At 56.7% G+C, this 23,674-nt stretch overlaps 2 protein-coding genes across 3 annotated transcripts; both read left to right on the plus strand.

Moving 5' to 3' along the window:
• The first annotated feature begins 5,438 nt into the window (after window positions 1-5,438).
• LOC133360498 (protein qua-1-like) lies at window positions 5,439-10,116 on the plus strand. 2 transcript variants are annotated; one of them, XM_061579262.1, is made up of 7 exons: window positions 5,439-5,644; window positions 5,875-6,375; window positions 6,593-6,727; window positions 7,534-7,755; window positions 8,524-8,652; window positions 8,779-8,910; window positions 9,516-10,116. In XM_061579262.1, exons 1-7 carry the CDS (start codon window positions 5,581-5,583, stop codon window positions 9,854-9,856), a joined length of 1,524 nt encoding a protein of 507 aa, XP_061435246.1. In that variant the 5' UTR covers window positions 5,439-5,580; the 3' UTR covers window positions 9,857-10,116. The 2 variants fall into 2 exon arrangements, with proteins under 2 accessions (XP_061435246.1, XP_061435247.1); XM_061579263.1 differs by having other exon boundaries at window positions 7,537-7,755.
• Window positions 10,117-10,713: 597 nt separating this feature from the next.
• LOC133360662 (zinc finger protein 91-like) lies at window positions 10,714-14,051 on the plus strand. The gene is made up of 3 exons (XM_061579456.1): window positions 10,714-11,244; window positions 11,277-13,244; window positions 13,605-14,051. Exons 1-3 carry the CDS (start codon window positions 10,714-10,716, stop codon window positions 14,049-14,051), a joined length of 2,946 nt encoding a protein of 981 aa, XP_061435440.1.
• Window positions 14,052-23,674: the final 9,623 nt, after the last annotated feature.

Here is a 23,674-nt window from a genome sequence, read left to right on the forward strand (position 1 = left end):
TCACCATCAACACCACCATCACCATCATCAACACCAACACCACCATCATCAACACCAACACCATCATCACCACCACCACCATCACCACCACCATCACCAACACCAACACCACCAACACCATCACCACCATCGTTAGCGTCTTCGTCCTCAGCGACGTCTTCATCGAGACATCGTCAGCAGGGAGAGGAGGAGGAGGAGTGAGAGGAGACCACAAACATCGCCTTCCATGGAGGTGCTGGGCTGTCCGCACACACAGCCTGTGCACGGTCGTTGTTGTTGTTGTGTTGTTGTTGTGTTGTTGTTGTGGTTGCTGTCATCATCAACGTCCTGATGGTGGTGTTGTTATCATCATCAACGTCTGATGGTGGTGTTATGTTGTTGTAATCATCAATGTTTGGTGGTGATGTTATCATCATCGTCTGGTGTTGTTGTGTTGTTGTGGCTGCTGTCATCATCAACGTCTGATGGTGGTGTTGTTATATTATGATCATGGTCTGGTGTTGTGTTGTTATCATCATCATCAACGTCTGATGGTGTTGTTATGTTGTGTTGTTATCATCATAATCAACGTCTGATGGTGGTGTTGTTATGTTGTGATCATCAAGGTCTGGTGGTGATGTTATCATCATCAACGTCTGATGTTGTTGTGGCTGCTGTCATCATCATCATCAACGTCTGGTGCAAGTGTTACAGTGAGGGAAAAAAGTATTTGATCCCCTGCTGATTTTGTACGTTTGCCCACTGACAAAGAAATGATCAGTCTATAATTTTAATGGTAGGTTTATTTGAACAGTGAGAGACAGAATAACAACAACAAAATCCAGAAAAACGCATGTCAAAAATGTTATAAATTGATTTGCATTTTAATGAGGGAAATAAGTATTTGACCCCCTCTCAATCAGAAAGATTTCTGGCTCCCCGGTGTCTTTTATACAGGTAACGAGCTGAGATTAGGAGCACACTCTTAAAGGGAGTGCTCCTAATCTCAGCTTATTACCTGTATAAAGACACCTGTTCACAGAATAAATCAATCAGATTCCAAACTCTCCACCATGGCCAAGACCAAAGAGCTCTCCAAGGATGTCAGGGACAAGATTGTAGACCTACACAAGGCTGGGATGGGCTACAAGACCATCGCCAAGCAGCTTGGTGAGAAGGTGACAACAGTTGGTGCGATTATTCGCAAATGGAAGAAACACAAAGGAACTGTCAATCTCCCTCGGCATGGGGCTCCATGCAAGATCTCACCTCGTGGAGTTGCAATGATCATGAGAACGGTGAGGAATCAGCCCAGAACTACACGGGAGGGTCTTGTCAATGATCTCAAGGCAGCTGGGACCATAGTCACCAAGAAAACAGTTGGTGACGCACTACGCCGTGAAGGACTGAAATCCTGCAGTGCCCGCAAGGGCCCCATGCTCAAGAAAGCACATATACATGCCCGTCTGAAGTTTGCCAATGAACATCTGAATGATTCAGAGGACAACTGGGTGAAAGTGTTGTGATCAGATGAGACCAATATGGAGCTCTTTGGCATCAACCCAACTCGCCGTGTTTGGAGGAGGAGGAATGCTGCCTATGACCCCAAGGACACCATCCCCACCGTCAAACATGGAGGTGGAAACATTATGCTTTGGGGGTGTTTTTCTGCTAAGGGGACAGGACAACTTCACCGCATCAAAGGGACGATGTATGGGGCCATGTACCGTCAAATCTTGGGTGAGAACCTCCTTCCCTCAGCCAGGGCATTGAAAATGGGTCGTGGATGGGTATTCCAGCATGACGATGACCCAAAACACACGGCCAAGGCAACAAAGGAGTGGCTCAAGAAGAAGCACATGAAGGTCCTGGAGTGGCCTAGCCAGTCTCCAGACCTTAATCCCATAGAAAATATGTGGAGGGAGCTGAAGGTTCGAGTTGCCAAACGTCAGCCTCGAACCCTTAATGACTTGGAGAAGATCTGCAAAGAGGAGTGGGACAAAATCCCTCCTGAGATGTGTGAAAACCTGGTAGCCAACTACAAGCAACGTCTGACCTCTGATTGCCAACAAGAGTTTTGCCACCAAGTACTAAGTCATGTTTTGCAGAGGGGTCAAATACTTATTTCCCTCATTAAAATGCAAATCAATTTATAACATTTTTGACATGCGTTTTTCTGGATTTTGTTGTTGTTATTCTGTCTCTCACTGTTCAAATAAACCTACCATTAAAATTATAGACTGATCATTTCTTTGTCAGTGGGCAAATGTACAAAATCAGCAGGGGATCAAATACTTTTTTCCCTCACTGTATGTTATCATCATTGACGTCTGATGGTGTTGTATTGTTATCATCATCTTTATCATCTTTATCATCATCATCAGTATCATCATTATCATCAGAGCCATGTTTGCATGTTTAGCTGCAAGTACTCTGCATGGTGACTGCAGTACTTGATGTCTGCAGTCATTACTTGGGCGATTGTCTCCTCCAGAAATCGTCTAAGCAATCAGCCGCACGCACGACCAAGTCCCTCGCACCGTGTTCCTTCATTGGCGAGCGTACAACATGAATGTATCCATAACTAGCGGGGAGTACCCGGCGTTGCCAGGGCGAAAAAAACACACACATCGACTTACACATATACATCGACTTATACACACACAGACATCGACCCACACGCACACACAGACATCGACTTACACACACAGACATCGACCCACACGCACACACAGACATCGACTTACACACACAGACATCGACCCACACACACACACATCGACTTACACACACACACATCGACTTACACACACAACATCGACCCACACACAGACATCGACTTACACACACACACAGACATCGACCCACACACACATGGACTCACACACACATACATAGACTCACACACACATGGACCTACACGCACATATGCACTTACACACATGGACTTACACACACACATCGACTTACGCACACAGACATCGACCCACACACACACACGCACATGGACCTACACGCACGCACAGACATCGACTTACACACACACACATCGACTTACGCACACAGACATCGACCCACACACACATGGACTCACACACGCACATGGACCTACACGCACACATGGACTTACACACACACACATCGACTAATACACACACACACATCGACTTACACACACACATTTGAACTTTTCTATTTACTAACTCAGTTTTTAAAGATTAGTTTTCTATGTACGTCATGTTAAGGAGAGAACCAAGGAAGAGGGAAAATGCAAACAATTGTGAATGCACCTTTGAGGATTGGCGCACTAAAGGTTATACTTCACTTGTATGATAACGCCTTGGTCTTGTATTGAATGTTACGAGTCATAACTAATTGGTTGATCTTCTTGGTTCTTTCGGTAAAGTCACGTAGAAGGGAAGTAATAAAATAATAAAATAAAACATAATTAAATAATTCTCACGACGTTTCGGTCACAACGCAAGCAGCCGTCCTCAGACTCTGTCTACTTGACAGACCTGTTCTCCACCTGAGGACGGCTGCTTGCGTTGTGGCCGAAACGTCAGTGAGAATGATTTTATTATGTTTTATTTTTATTATTTTATTATTTCCCTTCTACGTGACTTTACCGAAAGAACCAAGAAGATGAATCCCTGCAGTCACGAAAGAAGCTTTAAATCGAAATTTTATTGGTTGATCGTAAAAAAAAGACGTAAGTCTTTATTTCTGTTTGGGCCGCACACACAGACAGATAATGACATTTATAGGTTAGAGAATATATCCATAACACAGGCCTCGGAAGCCTATGTGTTAAACCCTTAATTAATTGTATCTCTTAAATGTGGACGTTTAGATGTGTATATATCTATATATATTTTTTACGGGGTAAAACTGCAATCATGTTACACCGTTAAATATACGACACGGCTCTCGTAGATTTTACGAACGATGGCAAGGTGGCTGGACCGGGGCAATACCTCGGTGGAAATGATTTACAGAGCCGGACGAATTTCGATTGCAGAAGGCGCGATTGCGAGCCGTCAAATGCAATATCTCGACACTCGGACTTCCCGGGTGAAATCGATATCCGCACGCAAACGGAGCGCGAATCGCGAGCGACGTGACGGTCCCGCGGAGTTACGCTGACGCGAGTGACGACGCCTGCTGCTGCTGTAGATTTGGAGTCTCGCTATCTCGGCGTGTGGTCGCGTGGATTTCTCTCCGGGCCCTCCGGTTTTTCACTCCGCATTTGGAATCGACGCCACGGCGCTTGTGGAGTATTTGGCCGCTGCTGTAAATTTCCACTCGACGACGACGACGACGAGAAGCCGCTTGGTCGAGCTGCCGTCTGTGACGGCCAGGGTCGCTTCTGAAAAAATATCTACGTAGCAGCTCTTACGCCTGTTGAAACGAAAGGAACTAGTCGGTGAGTTTACCGTTCAGCAGCTTGGCGTTTGTGGGGCCTCGTGTTGCGCGATCAGTCAGGTGGGCGGCGTGCAAAGCTCAGCGGAGGTGCGACAGCGATGGATCCCGAGCCTTAGGGGAGCCCACTCTCCCCCCCACTACACCACCCCCGCCCTACCGTCGAACGCTCGTGAATGGACGATGCCCGGCCGCGGTCGGCCGACCACGCCGAGGACGTCTGGAGCGGCCCGCGGGCGGATTTGGGCAACGGCGGCGACTCTCCGGCGCGGCCTCGGGGCATGGCGGAGCTCGGAGCGGCCCGTCGCGTAGTGGCGGAGGAGGAGGAGGAGAGGTCCCGTCGCCCGCTCGGCTCGGAGGGCCGAGTGATCAGCGACCACCGACGCCGCGGTGCCGTCGACGGCGACGACGACGACGGGGAGAGTCGTGAGTTTCGCGAGGAGGAACGGGGAGGAGGAGGAGGAGCGGAGGAGGCTGGCGGTGACGCTGGCATCGGCGCCACCGCCGGGCAGCGTCAGAGCCGGGCCGACTCGTCGCACGCTCGGGCGGCGGGGAACTCCGGCGGTGTGGCAAGGCCGCCTGCGGCCGCGGTCAACCCTCGCGCGGAGGAGGAGGAGGGCGACGACGACGACGAGGCCGGCGGGAAACTTCGCGAGTGCGAGGCCCCCTCCCGACACAAGGGGCCGAGCGTCGAGACCGGCGACGGGCCCTCGGCGGCGAACGCGGCGGCCTCCTCCGCCGACGTCGTCGGGAACGGCGGAGGAGGCCGCTGGGTGGCAGGGGCCGCGAGTCCGACGGCCCGGCCCGCCCCCCAAGCCGAGGGCGCCGCCCGCGGCGACGCGGAGAGTCGCGAGGCGGCCGAGGTCGATTGTTCCTGGGGCGGTTATGGCGGCGGCGGCGACGACTCCTCCGCTGAAAGAGGGCGGCCCGGGAGGGACTCGGGTCGCGAGTTGAAGGGAGACCCCGGCGCCGAAAGGGACTTGCCCCGGACTGCCGTTGACCTCGCCGCAGCCGCCGTCGACGGACCGGCGGAAGAGGCCGCCGTTGACAGCGACACGGCACGGGGTGGTGGCGGGCGGCCGATGTGCAGAGCCGGAGGCGCCCTTGGGTAGCTCCTCCTCCTCCACCTCCTCCACTTCCTCCGCCTCCTCCGCCATCGTCAAGCGCAAGTCGTCACCGATGGAGGGGCTCTCCGGCCTCGCCAAGCGCTCCAGAGTCGCGGATTGGTGGGAGCCGACATTGGGTGAGTCCTGATATATTTTCAGAAAGGATTTTTTGTTTGTTTGTTTTGGGTTCGATTCGCGTAAATGTGAACTGATTGGATATTGTTACTGATTGGACATTGCACCTGTTTAGACATTGAACCTGTTTGGATATTGAACCTGATTGGACATTGCACCTCAGTGGGCCGCACTAGAGGCCTCTTGACCGTTTCGCACGTCACTCCGCAACACCACCCTGTCCCCTCCTAAGGAGAAGCCGGCAAACCCACGGGGGCACCGACCCACGGCGGCAGCGGTAACCCCATCCGGAGCGGCGGGGCGCCATCTCCAGCCGGCGGCGGGGACGGCGGGGACGGCGGCGGCACCGTCGGTGGGGACGGGCACCGCCAGGGGGAGCCGGATGCGAGCGACGCGACGGAGGGGAACGGGGAGCCGCTACGTCTCCGCGAGCCGGGCGCCGGCGCTGCCGTCGATGCCTCGGGGCGCCAGCCCCACCCCACGCGGGAGGACGACGATGACGACGATGACGGTGACGACGAGCAGCGTGATGGGAACATCGAAGGGAGACAGAAAGCCGGTGGTGGTGGTGGTGGCGGTGGGGGTGGTGGTGATGGCAGTGAGGGTGGGGGCGGCCTCTGGGTGGGGGGCTCCCGCGTGACGCTGCAGTGGCTGCCCCATTTGCAAGAGGCCCAATGGGTGGACGGCGCTGGGGTGGACGGCGCTGGCGAGGAGCCTGGGGCTGCTCGTGACGGTGAGGAGCTGACCGCTCTCTGTGGAATCGTTTTGTTCCACCCAGACCCACAGACACCCAGACCCACGGAGACCCACAGATGAGCACGGTTGGCTACGTACGGTGCAAACGAAGTTCAACATCACACACATATTCATAATATAGGTTTTTGGGTTTAGATCGCGTTATTTATAAATGTGTCGTAACCCTCCACCACCCGTCGTCGTCGTTGTCACAGCCGCGAGTTCCGCGCTGCCCGCGGTTCGCTTCCGGCCGCTGGGAATCAAGACGGAGAACGGCGACGACGGAATGGACGGCACCCGCGGGGTTTGCCGCGGCAACTCCGCCAGCAGCACCGGTGGCACCGGCGCCGGTGAGTGTCTCCCCCCCCCCACCCCTCCCACGACTCCGACGCCGTCATTCCATCGACGTCGTCAGGTTTCGAATAGAGTCGCCGTCAGCGTCGCACGAATCGCCCGCGCCTGTGTCAGGGCGTCTGTGTGTGCCACAGTGTGCCGGCCTTCGTGGATGCTCGCTAACAGCACTTGCCTCGGCAGTGTTTGCAGGCTATACGGGGGATCTTTGTCTTGTCCTGATGTGGGGAGCGGCGGTGCGGCGGTTAGCGCTACGAACCCGGCGACCCGAGTTCGATTCCCGCTCACAGCCAACGCCGGTGACGATTCTCTGTACCGGTCCCTGGGCCTCCCCTTGGTTGACTCAGCCTCAAATGACACCTGGTGCGGTGTGTAGTGAACATCGCCACTGGGGGAGGCAAAGGTGGCCAGGCGTGGTCCTTTGACACCACCACCAGGCAATCACGCTAATATGTGGGTCTCTGTGGGTGTCTCTATGGGTGTCTTTGGGTCTCTACGTGTGTGTACGTTGAACTACTTTGACACCACCAGTACGTAGGCAATCACGCTAATATGTGGGTCTCTGTGGGTGTCTCTATGGGTCTGGGTGTCTGTGGGTCTCTGTGGGTGTCTCTATGGGTGTCTGTGTGTCTCTACGTGTGTGTACGTTGAACTACTTTGACACCACCAGTACGTAGGCAATCGCGCTAATCTGTGGGTCTCTGCGGGTGTCTGTCTTGTGGTCTGTGGGTCTGTGTACAAATATTAAACTTTTTATGCACCGTACGTAACCGACCTCGCTAATCTGAGCTGCGTCAATCCCCAGCAGCGATCGTGGAGGAGGAGGATGCCGCTGGGCTCGTCGTCGTCACCACCACTTCTACCTCCTCCACCTCCTCCACCTCCTCCACCTCCTCCACTGTCGTCACCACCTCCTCCACTGTCGTCACCATTGTCGACGTCAAGGAGGAACGGCGTGAGGATGAATATGAGGAGGCGCCACTCGCCGGGGCCGCCATGAAGCAGGAGGACGACGACGACGACGCCGGTGAGGACTGGGAGATCGCGTTTTTAATTACATCCGCGTGATTATTTTTTTTATTTTTGCTAATTATTATTTTATATAATTTTTTATTATTGCTGTACTATTGAAGTATTATTGGCAATGACATTTTTTTTGCTAATATACATTTTTCATGTATTGTAGCATTTTATTTTAATATGTCTATATATTGCAACAATATATTTCGATTTAAAGCTTTCGTGACTGCAGGGATTCATCTTCTTGGTTCTTTCGGTAAAGTCACGTAGAAGGGAAATAATAAAATAATACTCACGACGTTTCGGCCACAACACAAGCAGCCGTCCTCAGGTGAAGAACAGGTTTGTCGGGAAGACAGCGTCTTCATTCAGACGCTGTCTTCCCGACAGACCTGTTCTTCGAAACGTCGTGACCTCCTGCACACCAGGCGAGGTAGTCAACATCTCCTAGCCACCGTGATGATGATGAGAGACGCAGACTCCAAATATACAGCAGCAGACATCGTCAGGGTCGGGATCAAACTCACGACCTCCTGAATACCAGGCGAGGTAGTTAACATCTCTTAGCCACCGTGATGATGATGAGAGACGCAGACTCCAAATATACAGCAGCAGGCATCGTCAGGGTCGGGATGGAACCCACGAGCTCCTGTGTACCAGGCGAGGTAGTCAACATCTCCTAGCCACCAGTGGCCGCTTGTCCATCTTCCATCTGTTGGCCATCCAAGTCCATCAGAGCCACTGACACCGATGCCAACCTCGCTGTCGCTTTCAGATCTGTCGCGTCGCGATTCCCATTTGCTGTTCATCAAACAAGAACCCGTGGTTGAGGAGGAGGAGGCAGAGGAGGTGCGAGACTCCGACAGTGGGAGGGGGTCACAGCTGGAAGTCACCTCTGGTGAAGGTAAATAAAGTGACGTCGCTTCCATCGCATCTCGCGAAAGAAATGCCCCGTTAAGAAACAGTTAAGTACGTACGTACGTACGCACGTAGGACTTCCCGCACCGTGACGCAGCCAACCGTCCCACAGGCCCGGGGAGAGAGCCGTCCGAGCACGCCGGTCGCTCAGCGGGGCGCCGAGACTGCGACGGGGAGGAGGGGGAGGGTGAAAACTTGCCAATGTTCATGGAGGTGGAGGTGTGGCTGGATTACCCTGATGAAGGTGAGGATGTGTGTGTGTGTGGGTAGCGGGAGTGTAGCGGTTAGCGCTATGCTGCGCTACGAACTTGGCGACCCGGGTTCGATTCCCGCTCACGGCCAACACCGGTGACGATTATCTGAACCGGTCCTGGGCCTCCCCTCGGCCTGAAACGAGTACCTGGTGCGGTGTGTAGTAAACATCGCCACTTGGGAGGCAAAGGCGGCCGGGCGTGGTGTTGGCCACCCACCCCCTCGTGTGCCGTGCCGGCCTTGATAGTGCTCGCTAATAGCACTTGCCCCTACAGCCTGCGCAAGCTATACGGGGGATCTTTGTTTTTGTTTGTTGAACTTCCTTGGCACCGTACGTAGCCGACCAATCGGAGGTGCGGGGGGGGAAGGACGACAAACCAAACACACGGAAAGCAGTAGTCCGGTAACCCTGCGTTGCCCGTCAAATCACGTTAACGCTTGTGATAGCGCGCTTTTAATCGCGAACATACGCACGCACGCCTTCTTGCCACCGACATATCCCGAGCACAGCGCAGTGCCCTGCGGGTTTCCCTCCGTGGCAATAATTGGAACCGGTTACTTTCTCCCCCCTCCCTCTCTGCCCACACCCCACTCCAGAGTGCCTGGCAGGCGGCACGCGGGCGGCGGTGCCCGACGAGCCCAACGATGGCACGGAGAGCGGCGACGATGGCGAAGCGGAGCCGTCGGGCCACACAGGCGACCAGTCGCCACGCCGGGGTGGGCCGGGACGGGCCGCTCGCCGCCGCCGGGGCCGGCTTGCGGGCCTGCGGACGAGCGGGCGCGGGAAGGGGGGAAGGATCCGCCGCGGCCGGCGGGCTGCCCGGGGGACGCGACACGGGCGATGGGCGGCACGCCGAGACTTCCCCAGACGACGCGGGAACGAGGCGGTGCCGAGAAACTTTACCGGCGACCCTCAGCGAGGCGCCGAGTCCCCCTGAAGCGGCCGAGCCTGCGCCGCTCCGAGCGTGCCGAGGGCTCGTCCGGCGGCGGCGGCCGGGAGCTGTGGGGGCTCTTAGAGAAACGCACGACCGCGGTGCGGGGCCTCCCGGGAGCGCCGGAGCCGCGATCCTCACCCTCCGCGGCGGCGACGACGACGACTGCCGGAACCGCGGGCGAAGCGCCTCGGGTGCGACACGTGCCGCAAGATGTTCGTGAACAACGCGGGCCTGCAGATGCACCGCAAGATGCACGCGCGAGACCGGCGGAAGCGGCGGGCCGGCCCCGCGGGGCCGGGCGGCGGGCCGCGCGCTCCGACGGCGGCCGGGCGCCGGGAGGAAGGGGTCGGCGACCGGGGGAAGGGGGGGGGGCGGCCGACGGGGGCGCCCTCTGCGTCGACCGTCGGGACCCGCGTCGCGCGGGATTGGCGGTACGAGTGCGGCGCGTGCGGCAAGGCGTTCGCGAGCGAGAGGGGCTTTCGGATCCACCGTAAGAGGCACGCGCGGCTCGCGCAGATGCACGACGCCCGGCTGAAGAGGTGGCCGCGGCCTCGGCCGGGCGCGGGGGAGACGGCGCTCGCGTGGGGAGCTGGAGAGGAGCGAGGCCCCGGGGAGCCTTCGGCAGGGGCGCGAGGCCGGCAGCGGGCGTCCGACGGTCTACCCTGACGGCCCGCGGCCCGACGCGCGGGACGGGACGGGGACGAGCCAGAGCAGCCGCTGGGTTTTCGACCGCGCGGGGCCGCCGGCGTTTCGGACCAACCGCCGGTGGAAGGCGCCGGGTCGGCAAGTCCGGCGACCCCCCGTCGCGCCCCACGCGGACGGGCAGCGCATCTGCAAGGAGTGCGGGGAGGAGCTCGGCGATGACGAGAGCCTGCGGGTGCCACCGCTGCGAGCAGCCGAGCGACGAGGGCGGCTCGGGTCGGGAGAGCCGGCGGGGGCAGGAGGAGCAGGGGGCCAGGTACACGTGCGACCGGTGCGGCGCGGAGTGCGTGAACGGGCGAGGGCTGAGCATCCATTACAGCAAGCACCTGAGGGAGGAGGCGTGGAGCTACCGCTCGGCGCACTCGCTGCCGAGCCCCCTGCTGAACCTGCGGCCCGTGGGCGACTTGGATCTCTGGATCGGCCGGCACGGGTGCGAGGAGTGTGGGAAGAGCTGCTCCAACAAAGCGGGCCTGCAGTCGCATCGCAAAACGCACGCCAGGAAGGCCGCGGAGAGCGGGGGTGGGGCGGACTGTGGGCGGACTGTGGGGCGGAGACGAGCCAGCGAGAACGCACGGAAGTGCCGGTCGCCGGCGAGAGTCCTGGGGAGGATGAGGAACGCGAGCTCGAAGGCCGGGGCGACGGGCCCGACGGCGGACGCGCGGCGGACGCGCGTCGCTACGGAGGCGAGGGTGAGGCGCCACGGAGCCGGCCCGGCTCGCAGGAGAACCCGCGGGGTGTCCGGCGGGACTGCGACGAGTCCGGCAAGGAGTCCGAGCCGAGCCGCGCACCGTCGAACGTGCGACGGTTTCGGTGCGAGGAGTGCGGCAGAGGGTTCAACGGGCGTCACGGGCTTCAAGTTCACCGTTACAAACACGCCAGGGACGCGCAAAGTCAGCTCGGTGAGGAGCCGGTGTCCGGCCGCGCGCAGACCCCCCCGAAGGCCGAGTTACGGGAGAACCACCGGGGGAGCCAGTGCAGGTGTGACGAGTGCGGCAAGGAGTTCGATTCAAGCCGCGCGCTCAACGTGCACCGCTTCAAGCACACGAGGGACTCGGAGAGGCGGCTCGCTCCGGAACCGTCGGCGAGCCACCAAGGGGTGCCGCAGGCACGGGAGGGGAGCCAGTACGAATGCGACGAGTGCGGGAAGGATTTTGACACCATTCACGGGCTGCACGTGCATCTTAGCAAACACTCGAGAGAGGCGCAGAGCCAGCTTCCGCAGGACACGGCGGGCGCTGTCGCCATGGGCAGCGGCCTCCCGAACGTGCAGGCGAACCCAGCGAAGGGCCAGTACGGGTGCGGAGAGTGCGGCCACGAATTCGACACCGAAAAAGGCCGGCAGGTGCATCGTCACAAACACTTCACGGGGGCGGAGGGTCGGCCCGTCGAGGAACCGACGGCGAAATGCCTCAAAGGCACGCCGCAGCCCGAGCTGCAGAGCGGCCATCGGGGGGGAGGAGGCCAGCACGCGTGCGAAGAGTGCGGCAAAGGGTTCGGCTCGAGCCACGCGAAGAACATCCACCGCTTCAAGCACAAGCGGGAGGCGCAGAGCCAGAACGTGGAAAAACCACCGTCGAACCGCCTCGACACTTCGCCGCAGCCCGAACCTCGAGAGAGCGTCGGGAAGACGTTGCACACGTGCGAAGAGTGCGGCAAGGGGTTCGGCTCGAGCCACGCCAAGAACATCCACCGCTTCAAGCACAAGAGGGAGGCGCAGAGCCAGAACGCTGAACAAGCGCAATCAAGCCACCTCGACGCTTCGCGGCGCGAACCCCGAGGGAACGTCGAGAGGATCCAGTACCGGTGCGAGGAGTGCGGCAGAGGGTTTGACGGGCGTCACGGGCTGCAAGTCCACCGTTACAAACACGCCAGGGAGGCGCAAGGTCAGCTCAGTGAGGAGCCGGTGTCCGGCTGCGCGCAGACCCCCCCAAAGGCCGAGTTACTTGAGAACCACCGTGGGAGTCAGTGCAGGTGTGACGTGTGCGGCAAGGAGTTCGAGTCGAGCCGCGCGCTCAACGTGCACCGCTTCAAGCACACGAGGGATTCGGAGAGGCGGCTCGTTCAAGAACCCACGGTGGGTTGCCCAAAAAGCTCACCGCGTGAGTCGCAGCAAGAGCTTCCGGAGACGAGCCTGCATCGCTGCGAAGAGTGCGGCAAGGGCTTTGCCACCAGTCACGCGAAGAACATCCACCGCTTCAAGCACAAGCGGGAGGCGCAGAGCCAGCTAGCCGAGCAGCCGCCGGCAAATCACCGGGACGTTCCACGGCTCCAACCGCGAGAAGGGGACTTGGATGAGAAGACGCTGCACGAGTGCGAAGAGTGCGGCAAGGGATTTGCCACCAGCCGCGCGAGGAATATCCACCGCTTCATGCACACGAGGGATTCGCAGAAGCAGCTCGTACAGGAACCAACGGCGGATTACCGAAACGTACCACAGCCCGAATCGCAAGAGCGTCCGGAGACGGGCCAGTTCAGGTGTGAGGAGTGCGGCAAGGGGTTTGCCACCAGTCACGCGAAGAACGTCCACCGCTTCAAGCACAGGCGGGAGGCGGAGAGCCAGCTCGCTGAACGGTTGTCGTCTAATCACTCGGAAATCTCGCAGCCTAAAGCACTGGAGAATCTGCAGGAGGAGAGCCGGCACAGATGCGACGAGTGTGGAAAGGAATTTGATGGCGTTCGGGACCTGCAGGTGCATCGTTACAGTCACGCAAAAGAGGCGCAGAAGCGGGTTGCTGACGGGCACATTTCGAATCGTCCAGGCAGCTCGTCACGGCCTGACACGCAGCAGAGTTGGCACGAAAGCCAACACGTTTGCAAAGAGTGCGGCGAGGAGTTTGACTTCGTGCGAGACCTGCAAGTACACATTTATAAGCATGCAAGGGAGAGGCAGATCCTACTTAATGAGAGGCCAATCTCAAAACACGTCGAAAGGGCAGTGTCTGAAGTTCAACAAAGCTCGGGGAAGACCCAGTACAACCGTGAGGAGCATGGGGAAGAGCTTAACACCAATCGTGGGCCGAGTGCACATTTTACCAAACGCATGGGAGAGGCGGAGTATCAACCTCCCCAGAATCCAGCATTTGTTACCATCGACGGCGCTCCGTCTAAAGCGGCAAAGAGCTCGCTGCATGGGCAGCAGGAGGGCCTGCACCGGTGCGAAGAGTGCGGCAAGGGGTTTGCGACCAGTCACGCCAAGAACATCCACCGCTTCAAGCACAAGCGAGAGGCTCAGAGCCAACTAGCCGAGCAGCCGCCGGCAAATCACCGGGACGTTCCTCGGCTCCAACCGCGAGAAGGGGACTTGGATGAGAAGACGCTGCACGAGTGCGAAGAGTGCGGCAAGGGATTTGCCACCAGCCGCGCGATGAATATCCACCGCTTCATGCACACGAGGGATTCGCAGAAGCAGCTCGTACAGGAACCAACGTCGAACTTCCAAAACGTACCACAGCACGAATCGCAAGAGCGTCCTGGAGATGGGCCAGTACAGGTGTGAGGAGTGCGGCAAGGGGTTCAACTCGAGTCGTGGGCTGCAGGTACATCGTTTCAAGCACACGAGAGAGGGAGAGGGCCAACTCGTTCAGCAACCGATATTTATTCACCTCGAGAGCTCATCAGAACCTGAAGAGCAGATGAGCGAGCAGGGAAGCCAGTACATGGAGTAGCGGACAGGAACTTAACATGATTCAAGGTCCGGGAGTGCATTTGTATAAGCAGGAAAGAGAGGCATATCACAAGCTGGGCGAAAGGCCGATTTCGAAGGGTTCAAAAAGGTCACCGTCTGATGTGCAAGAAACCGCTGAGACGAGCCTGCACCACTGCGAAGAGTGCGGCAAGGGGTTTGCCACCAGTCACTGCCAAGAACATCCACCGCTTCAAGCACAAGCGGGAGGCGCAGAGCCAGCTAGCCGAGCAGCCGCCGGCAAATCACCGGGACGTTCCGCAGCTCCAACCGCGAGAAGGGGACGTCGATGAGAAGACGCTGCACGAGTGCGAAGAGTGTGGCAAGGGATTTGCCACCAGCCGCGCGATGAATATCCACCGCTTCAAGCACACGAGGGATTCGCAGAAGCAGCTCGTACAGGAACCGACGGCGAACTACCAAAACGTACCACAGCCAGAATCGCAAGAGCGTCCGGAGCTGAGCCAGTACAGGTGTGAAAAGTGCGGCAAAGGGTTCAACTCGAGTCGTGGGCTGCAGGTACATCGTTTCAAGCACACGAGAGAGGGAGAGGGTCAACTCGTTCAGCAGCCGATATTTATTCACCTCGAGAGTTCCTCAGAACCTGAAGAGCAGAAGAGCGAGCAGGGGAGCCAGTACGTGGAGTACGCACAGGAATTTGATAATATTCAAAGCCAATATAAGCATGAGAGAGAGGCATATCGCAACCTTAGCGAGAAGCCGATTTCGAAGGACTCGCAAAGATCTCTGTCGGAAGTTCAACAAGTTCCTGAGAAGCGCCTGTACCGGTGTGAAGAGTGCGGGAAGGAATTTGGTACCAGAAAAGGCCATGAGGTGCATCAGTTGAAACACACCAAAGATGCACAGGGCCATCGTGTTGAGTTGCAATTTCAAGTCGCCCAGAACCTTCGCCATCCAACGCGCAAAAGAACCCAGAACAGAACCGGCACCAGTGCGGAGAGTGTGGGAAAGAGTTCGGCACCTTTCGTGGGCTCAGTATACATTTTAGTAGTCACAGTATGGAGGCACAGAACCGCCTTCACAGAAGCAAGCGGCCGCTGGCGCAGAAGACTCGCTGCCCCTGGCGCAGAATAGCCTGGAGAAGATCCAGCACGGATGCGAAGAGTGCGGGAAGGCGTTTGACAGCTACAGGGGCCTTCAAGTGCATTACTTTAAGCACATCAGAGAAGCGGAGGACCAGCTCAACGAGGAGTCCGATGTCAAAACGCCACAAGGCCGCCACGCAGCCCGAAGTAATGGAGGTCGTCGATCAGGAGAGCCAGCACAGGTGCGAAGAGTGCGGGAAGGAATTCGGTAACTATCTGGGCTTGCAAATACATCGAAGCAAGCATGCGAAAGAGGTGCAGAGGCATCTCCATCAGCGGACGCTCGCCGAACACTTTGAAAGCTGGCAGGCGAATGCGCAAGACGACGCACGGATGAGCGACCGCAAAGAGTGCGGGAAGGAATTTGACACCGTTCGAGACCTGCAGATGCATCGTTACAACCACGCACATGGCCCCATCACGCAGCATCGCTTGCAGAGCGGTGCACCGCTCAGCTTGCACGCCGCCAACCCGGTGGCGATGCTGTACGCGTGCAAAAAGTGCGGCATCGTGTTTCCGAATGAGCAAGGCCTGCAGTTGCACCAGAAGAAGCACGTGGCAGACGCGGAGGCAGCGAGCGGCCACCGAACGGGGGATTGAGAAGATTTTGGGGGAAGTCCAGAGGCTGGCAGTGTGGTGGTAGAGTGTTATCTGAGACACACCCTTTGAGGTGGAGGAAATGATTGGCTGGGCGCAGGCAAAGGTTGGAGAATAGGGGGTCGGCGTGTTCCAGTGAAATGTAATGAAGCGTTTCACTGAATGCTCATCCGGAAGTGGTGTTCGTTTAAGTGACCGCGCACTAAGCGATGGCATTCTTGGTTCGCTTATAACCTTAGTAGCTTCGTCTTTGTTCGTCATCACAGCCTCAAAGCATTTACTGTAATTGTTCCCAATTAGAGTATTTAGTAAGCATTTGGGGAAACTAGCTGTAAAGACATGCGACGAGACGCGTTTCCCTACGAGTGCCCATCGGTGTGTAATAACGACTAGCTGTGGGAGCGGTTCTCTTGCGAAGAGGTGGTGGGCACTTTTTGTCACCATCGCCAACAAAAATGGCCACCGTAGCACATTACCTGGCTATGGGACCATCCTCAAGGCCTTGTTTGCAAATGAACTAGAGCCACACGTTGGGAGAAGACTTCGAGGCAAACTCGTGTCTGGTAAGCACTTCAAATGGGCAGGGTTTTGGAGCCTTTTGGAAGCCTGCATGCCCAATGGAAGGAGAGTGAGAATGATGCAGTTAGTTTTCTAGGCCTTGTGCAAGCCCAGCGGTGATGTGTGGCTCACTTTGTTTGAATCTTAACAGCAAATTCTCCGTTGAGAGCCACTTGACAGGAGAGAGGGCATTTTGGTTGTGGGCACTTACAAGCTCGCGACTTTGCTGCGTTGCCGGCAACGATTTGCATCGCGCCCGCGCGCGCTACGGTTCGGTCACCTGTGCAAGATAACCGCGGTGTGGCAAAGCACGAGTTGGTACGGTACAAAGAATGAGACGTCGTCGCATCTCGGTACGCTCCCGCAGCAGGGTTGGAGCGGACGACCTTTGCGTGCCCGACATCGGCGTTCAGGGCAGGCAAAGAAGTTCCACGTACAAAAGAGTTCCAGCCAGGCTTACACCGACATCCTGGATTTGGGCCCAAGTCTACCGTGAACATGGGGTTGGGATCAACTGGCGATCGCCTCGCAGGCTGCAGCATTAGCAGCCGGCGGCGGGAGTGGGCCACAGATTGATTTGGCAAAAAAAAAGGAACCAAAGTGACGTCAAACTCTTAGGCAGCTCTGAGTGCCCTCCCTGTCGAAGGCCAGATCCTTTTCAGCAAAGGGACCCCACCCAGAGCACCTCAACAGGGGTCGACTATGCCACGAGAGCAGAGCCACCTCGGCACTTTATGCTCGTTTCGCACCCCTGGACGCTAGACCCAGCAGCATTAAATCTACCGTTAGACTGACCTACCACTGGCACTTTGCCAGAGGCAAGGTCAAGCCAAAGTGGCCCCAGCGGCAGCCCCGACGCAGCCGCTCCCGTCTCCTACGTGCGCAGGAGTGGGCACGTACGACACCGTAGGGCGTGGGCACGTACGACAACGTAGGACGTGCATGCGCGCCGTCGTGGGGGCGGTGTTGCCAGTTGGACTTCCGGGAACTACACCTCGCTTCAGCGGATATCGACCGTCACCTCCAAGCGGAGGAACCGGAACTTACCAAGGCCTCTCAGGCGGGAGGATTCGTTGCTGTTACCGGTTGGACTTCCGGGAGCTACACCTCACTTCAGCGGATATCGACCGTCGACTCCAAGCGGAGGATCCGGAACTTATCAAGGCCTCTCAGGCGGGAGGATTCGTTGCTGTTACCGGTGGACTTCCGGGAACTACACCTCGCTTCAGCGGATATCGACCGTCATCTCCAAGCGGAGGACCCGGAACTTACCAAGGCCTCTCAGGCGGGAGGATTCGTTGCTGTTACCGGTTGGACTTCCGGGAGCTACACCTCGCTTCAGCAGATATCGACCGTCACCTCCAAGCGGAGGACCCGGAACTTACCAAGGCCTCTCAGGCGGGAGGATTCGTGGCTGTTATCAGTTGGACTTCCGGGAACTACACCTCGCTTCGGCGGATATCGATAGTCTCCTCCAAGCGGAGAACCCGGAGCTTACCAAGGCCTCTCAGGCGGGAGGATTCGTTGCTGTTACCGGTTAAACTTCCAGGAACTACACCTCGCTTCGGCAGATATCGACAGTCTCCTCCAAGCGGAGGACCCGGAACTTACCAAGGCCTGTCAGGCGTGAGGATTCGTGGCTGTTACCGGTTGGACTTCCGGGAACTACACCTCGCTTCAGCGGATATCGACAGTCGCCTCCAAGCGGAGGACCCGGAGCTTGCCCAGGCTTCTTAAGCAGGAGGATTTGCGGCCGTTCGACATTCAGGCCATGCATTTGGTAGCGGTTTATCAACAATAAGGCCGAGGGGTTTAACTCCAGAACTTTCATGGGAAGAAGAAAAACATGGCAGGGCTTTTCAGGGCAATATTAGATCTGAGAAAGCTCATCGTTTTCATCAACAAAGGAACGTTTGAAAACGGAGTCGTTGCGTGCCCATCAGGAACGTGCAACAATGATGATGCTGGATGACGTCGGCGGGTCTACAGTGTGCTTACCTCCTCGTGCCAATGAATCCTCACTGCTTTCAGTAACGTAAGGTTCTTCCACCCTGGAAGGACAACACAAATACCGAGCATTGCCTTGCAGGGCTGCATTTGGCCCCAAGGGTATTCACGTAAATCTTGGTGACCTTGGTGGCAGAATCAGGGAAAGGGGGATCCACATTTACCTCGATAACCGGTTCACCACCACGGACTGGTGGTGAACCCAGTGAAGTGTGCGTCCTACAGCCAACAGCGCCTTCACTACCTCAGTGGCGACGTCCGGACGGATCAGGGGTCTGACACGCTTGCCACGACAAGAAGGGCCTTCACCGTCAGCCAAACAGGCCTGAGCCCCGCATGACAGGCCAGTAACCTGGGCAAGAGAGACGTTTTGATTCTACTTGAGTCACGTGGCCTCAACTACAGAAATGGTACCCTGGGCCAGATTCCGTGATTGAGACCCGCTCATGCAGCTTCCGGCAGCCTCAGGCAGTGGGGTCAATCTCCACCGAGCGGGCCTGTCAGGAGCCCTCCTTTGGTGGACAGCAGGGGGACAATGTTTAAGAGGTGCGGCTGTCGGTGATTTCTCCCTCGCATGAATATACGTGCACAGTATCCCAGTAGGTTCTGCGGCAGTGCTGCCTAGACCACGTCGCTCTGGAGAAGCCTAGACGGGCCAGCTTCGATGGTCCCTTGGGATCCCGAGACTTGTGTTGGACGTGCGTTATGCTTCCGCTCTTCAAGCCCGTGGCCGCAGCGTCTGGACGGCTACTGACGTCGGAGGCTGCTTTCCGAGCGGCCTTTGCCTCTGCCAAAAGGCTAGGTGAGTTACAGGCTGTATTCACTCCGTGCCCCCCGTTGTGGATTGCCAGGCTGACAAGGTTTCCTGAGGATCTCAACCTCAGTGTCTGCCCAGGGTGGTAGGGGGGTTAACTTTTCATCCACAGCAGGAGCTACTTTTGCCAACTTAGTGTCCGACTCCTTTTGCATCGGACAGACGGGAGTGCTCTCCACGGGTCGGGCGTGGCTGAGAGCTCTAAGATTTTTACCTACAAAGGACAATGAGCGGGTGACGATCACGGCAGTGGTTGGAAAAACACCGTCAAGGGTAACACGGCCACAGAGGTGCAGATTTCCGTACGGCTAAAAGAACGCATTGGGCGTTGTTACGCGTTGGCCTAAAGGTAAGAAGGCATCGGGCGTTGTTCCACTCCCCCTCCCCTGAGAGTCTGAGAGCCCATTCCACTCGGACGTTAGCATCGCGGGCTTGGGCGTCCGATGTTGCCGTTGGGTGTCACCTGCAGGCCCGGCGACTGTGCAGATGGCCGCGCCACGTTTGCAAGGCACTGCGGGCCTGGGCTCCCTATTTTGATCTCGGCGTGAGCAGGCCTCGTCCAGGGATGTGGCCTGACCCCTCCTCCTGGCAGAGGTCGCAAACGGGTTTTGATTCCTTACCCGTACCCATATCCGGCCGCACCAGGGTCACAAATGGGTACCCGTACCCGGCCGGGTACGGGTAGCCGGGTATCGGGTAGGGTACGGGTATCGGGTACCCGGTTGCGACCTCTGCCTCCTGGTCGCCACCATTCTTCACTCCTGTTGCTGGTTGTCGAGGGTAGCCAGGTGACCGGGGACGGATGGCGGCATGGAGCAGAGAAACGAGAAAGTACGAAACCTCAATGTTGTTGGTGCAGGAGAGACCGCAGCCGAGATACATTTTATCTGGTCGAAATATTGAGAGTGATCTTGTTGAGAGAACGAGGACTCGAATGCATTACGTGCCATTCTGAAGTATAAAAAAATAAGAGGGACTGGTTTGTCAATATTTATATACATTTGGACTATGACTTGTTATGCTGTATACTACAACAGTCACACCGCATGCCCCGGTTAACATATATGTTTATTTACACAAAAGTATGGTTCACTGTGAAGCTGCTCGGGGTGGGGATATATGACATGTTGCAGGATACGTGACATTTGTAGAGGAAATCGCCGTCAACAGCTGACGCATTATTTGTACGTGCAGAATGAGATCCGTTTTGTCGTGAACTGACAACAGCGGGGTGACACCATTTACCTCATTTCTCTGATCGCTGGCATCGAGCTATGGCAGGGCCGGATCCGTGAGCCTCTTGGGCGTTGGAAATCTCTCTGGAGGCCGATAACTTTCTTGACACCCGAGGACGGATCCGCGTTTGTCGGCGTTCGCAGTTCGCGAACACCGACTAAGCTTCAGAGGTGCGGGAGAGTTTGATCAATGGAAGAGTCTCAAGATTCTGACAGAAAAAGGGCTAATCCTGTGCGGAGAGCCTGCGACGTTCAACAGGGAGAGACGAGGTGAGCTCGGCACGGCCGAGGCCACTTGACGAAGATTCTTGGAGGCCTACGAGACGTGGGGCGCAGGGGTAGTTGAGGGGACCGCATGACGAGACGAAGAGAAGATTGAACGCCACCGGTCAGGGCTCGGACCGCGTTTTTGCAAACGGGAAGTATGGTGGGCTTTGCGCGAGAGGATGCCGTTTTGTTTTGCTGCAAGCCACCGAAATGCAGCAACGAATTCGTTTAAAGGAACGGATGAAACTGGTGGGGGGAAGCTGGATGTCCTGCGAGACGCTCCGAGATTTTGTTTGTGAGTGTGCGGCTTGCGAGAGGGTTGCAGGCATGGCCTGCATCCACACTGCCAAGTGAGCAGTGGCTCTTTTGGCAACTCGGTGTTTCAGGAGGAGGGTGGAGATTGTAAATTGGTGCAGATTTGAACGAAGGTGACGGACGGACTGGGAACGTGGGGAAGTGGTGAGGGTGTGGTTCAAGCTAAATGTCCTCCAGCATTTGCATGTGATCGTCATAAGTTATGGAAAGATTTGTGTTTCGTGGTTGTCTCACAATGCAAAGGAAACACTTATTTTTCGTGGTTTAAACAAAACTCGAGGCCCATCGTGGTCAGAGGCACCTCGCGCTGAAGACGTAGAACGAGTAATATTTTTTTTCGAGTAACCATTAAATAGTTTGTAAATAAAGCAAACTCTCCCAGGCCGAGTTGGTAAGCTGAAGCTAAAGAACTCTATATCTTCTTTCTAAGTTTGAGGTTGGAGGGGGGGGGGGGGAAATGACAGCATTTCGTTTAAAAGGTCATTGTACACTTTGAGTTATTTCAGGTGTAAGCGTAATATCGTCGGTTTTGTTTCTTGTATTGTTGCTGATTGGTTTGTTTTTATATTCTTTCAAAATGTTACCCAGTGTGAAATCGTAAATAAAGATTTGCTCAAGGGGGACTTGCAATAGCCAGAGCCTCATTGAATGTTCGTGCATGTTTCTGTTGACATTTCTTCTGGGGAGCCCACTAAAAGCAACTCTGCCTTTCGTAGGGCGTAATTAGAGAATCTACAAACATTGGTGGGTGGGCATCGCTCAGATACTGAGTTCGTGGATCCCGCCATCTCCAGAACAGCAAGAAAAGAACGAATCTTTTGAGTATCATCTGCATTCTACGGTGCAGGGACTCCTACTTACGAACATTCTACTTACGAACTTTCAGAGATACGCACAAACCCCGTCCCGTATGTCCAGTTGGCTGTTTGGACTGAAAGTCGTAAGTGGCATCTACATCTACAGGAGGTTATACTGGTAGGAACCACCTGGTTCCACCAGCCCACAGGGGATTATTGTGTCCGTCCGTCGTGCATCCAAAAATAGGAGGGGTGGGGCAGGGTGGGAGGGGTGGGGCGGGGTGGGAGGGGTGGGGCTGGGTGGGGCTGGGTGGGAGGGGTGGAGCTGGGTGGGAGGGGTGGGGCTGGGTGGGGAGGGGCTGGTCACCCCGTGGTGCCCTTATAAAACTCAACGTTTAACCTACTCACGCCGGCTTGTGCCCGTCCTCACAGTCGGGCATATTTGCGGAATACACCACGCCGCCGTTGACCCTGGCCATTGACCGAGCAACCCAACGTTCCTACCAGCTCCCTCCGCAGGACAATGTGTTACAACTCTTAAAACAATTACCTGTGTTTAGTGTAGACGCCGTACAACATGTTTAGATCGACAGGTGTTTGACTAGCGAACAAATCGACTGTCAACAGACCTCTGGAACCTAACTCATTCATAAGTCGAGGTGTCCCTGTATTGGTGTGTAGTAGTGTAGTAGTATATGTAGTGTATAATGTAGTTTAGTCGTATATAATAGTGTAGTAGTAACATTCCTGCGGAGGGAGCTGGTAGGAACGTTGGGTTGCTCGGTCAATGGCCTGCAGGGTCAACGGCGGCGTGGTGTATTCCGCAAATATGGCCGACTGAGGGCGGGCACAAGCCGGCGTGAGTAGGTTAAACGTTGAGTTTTATAAGGGCACCACGGGGTGACCAGCCCCTCCCCACCCAGCCCCCAGCCTCCCCACCCAGCCCCTCCCTGCACGATGGACACAATAATCCCCTGTGGGCTGGTGTAACCAGGTTCCTACCAGTATAAGGGGGGGGGGGGGTGAAGGGGGTGGGGTGGGGGGTGAAGGGGGTGAGGGGGTGGGGCTGAAGGGGGTGAGGGGGTGGGGGTGAGGGGGTGGGGGCGAGTGCGGCGGCAAGATGCCGTGGCGAAGGCGCGCAGTCTGCTCACTTAGAGATGCAAAGACAAAGACCTCCTCTATAGCCTCCACAGACCTGTTGGGCAAGTGCTGTTAGCACGTAGCACTTACAAAGACAAACACCCCCCGTGTAGCCTGTGACAGGCTGCTGGGGCAAGTGCTGCTAGCGAGTAGCAGCACCCATGAACACACAAAGACAAAAGTCCCCCGTGTAGCCTGTGTCAGGCTGCTGGGGCAAGTGCTGCTAGCGAGTAGCAGCAGCGTCTATGAAGGCTACCGGCACTGTGGCACACCAGGGGGTGGGTGGGTAGCGCCACGCCCGGCCGCCTTTGTCTCCCCGGTGGCGATGTTTACTGCACACCGCACCAGGTGCTCATTTGATGCCGAGTCTACCTAGGGGGGAGTCTGAGACCAGGTAAGGTGCCGGGCAGAGATGATCTCCCAAGCGAAATGCTGAGGGAGGGTGGCCTTTGTGCACAGACTGCCCTACATGACATCATAACAGTCTGGACCACTGGACGGGTTCCGCAGGACTGGAAGGATGCCCTGGTGCACAGACTGTAACAACTACAGGGGCATCTCCCTCCTCAGTGTGCCGGGAAAGGTCTTGGCAAAAATTATT

This window comes from Lethenteron reissneri, chromosome 69 (assembly GCF_015708825.2).
Source record: "Lethenteron reissneri isolate LAM-NWPU_2019-01 chromosome 69, ASM1570882v1, whole genome shotgun sequence".
Lineage (NCBI taxonomy): Eukaryota > Metazoa > Chordata > Hyperoartia > Petromyzontiformes > Petromyzontidae > Lethenteron > Lethenteron reissneri.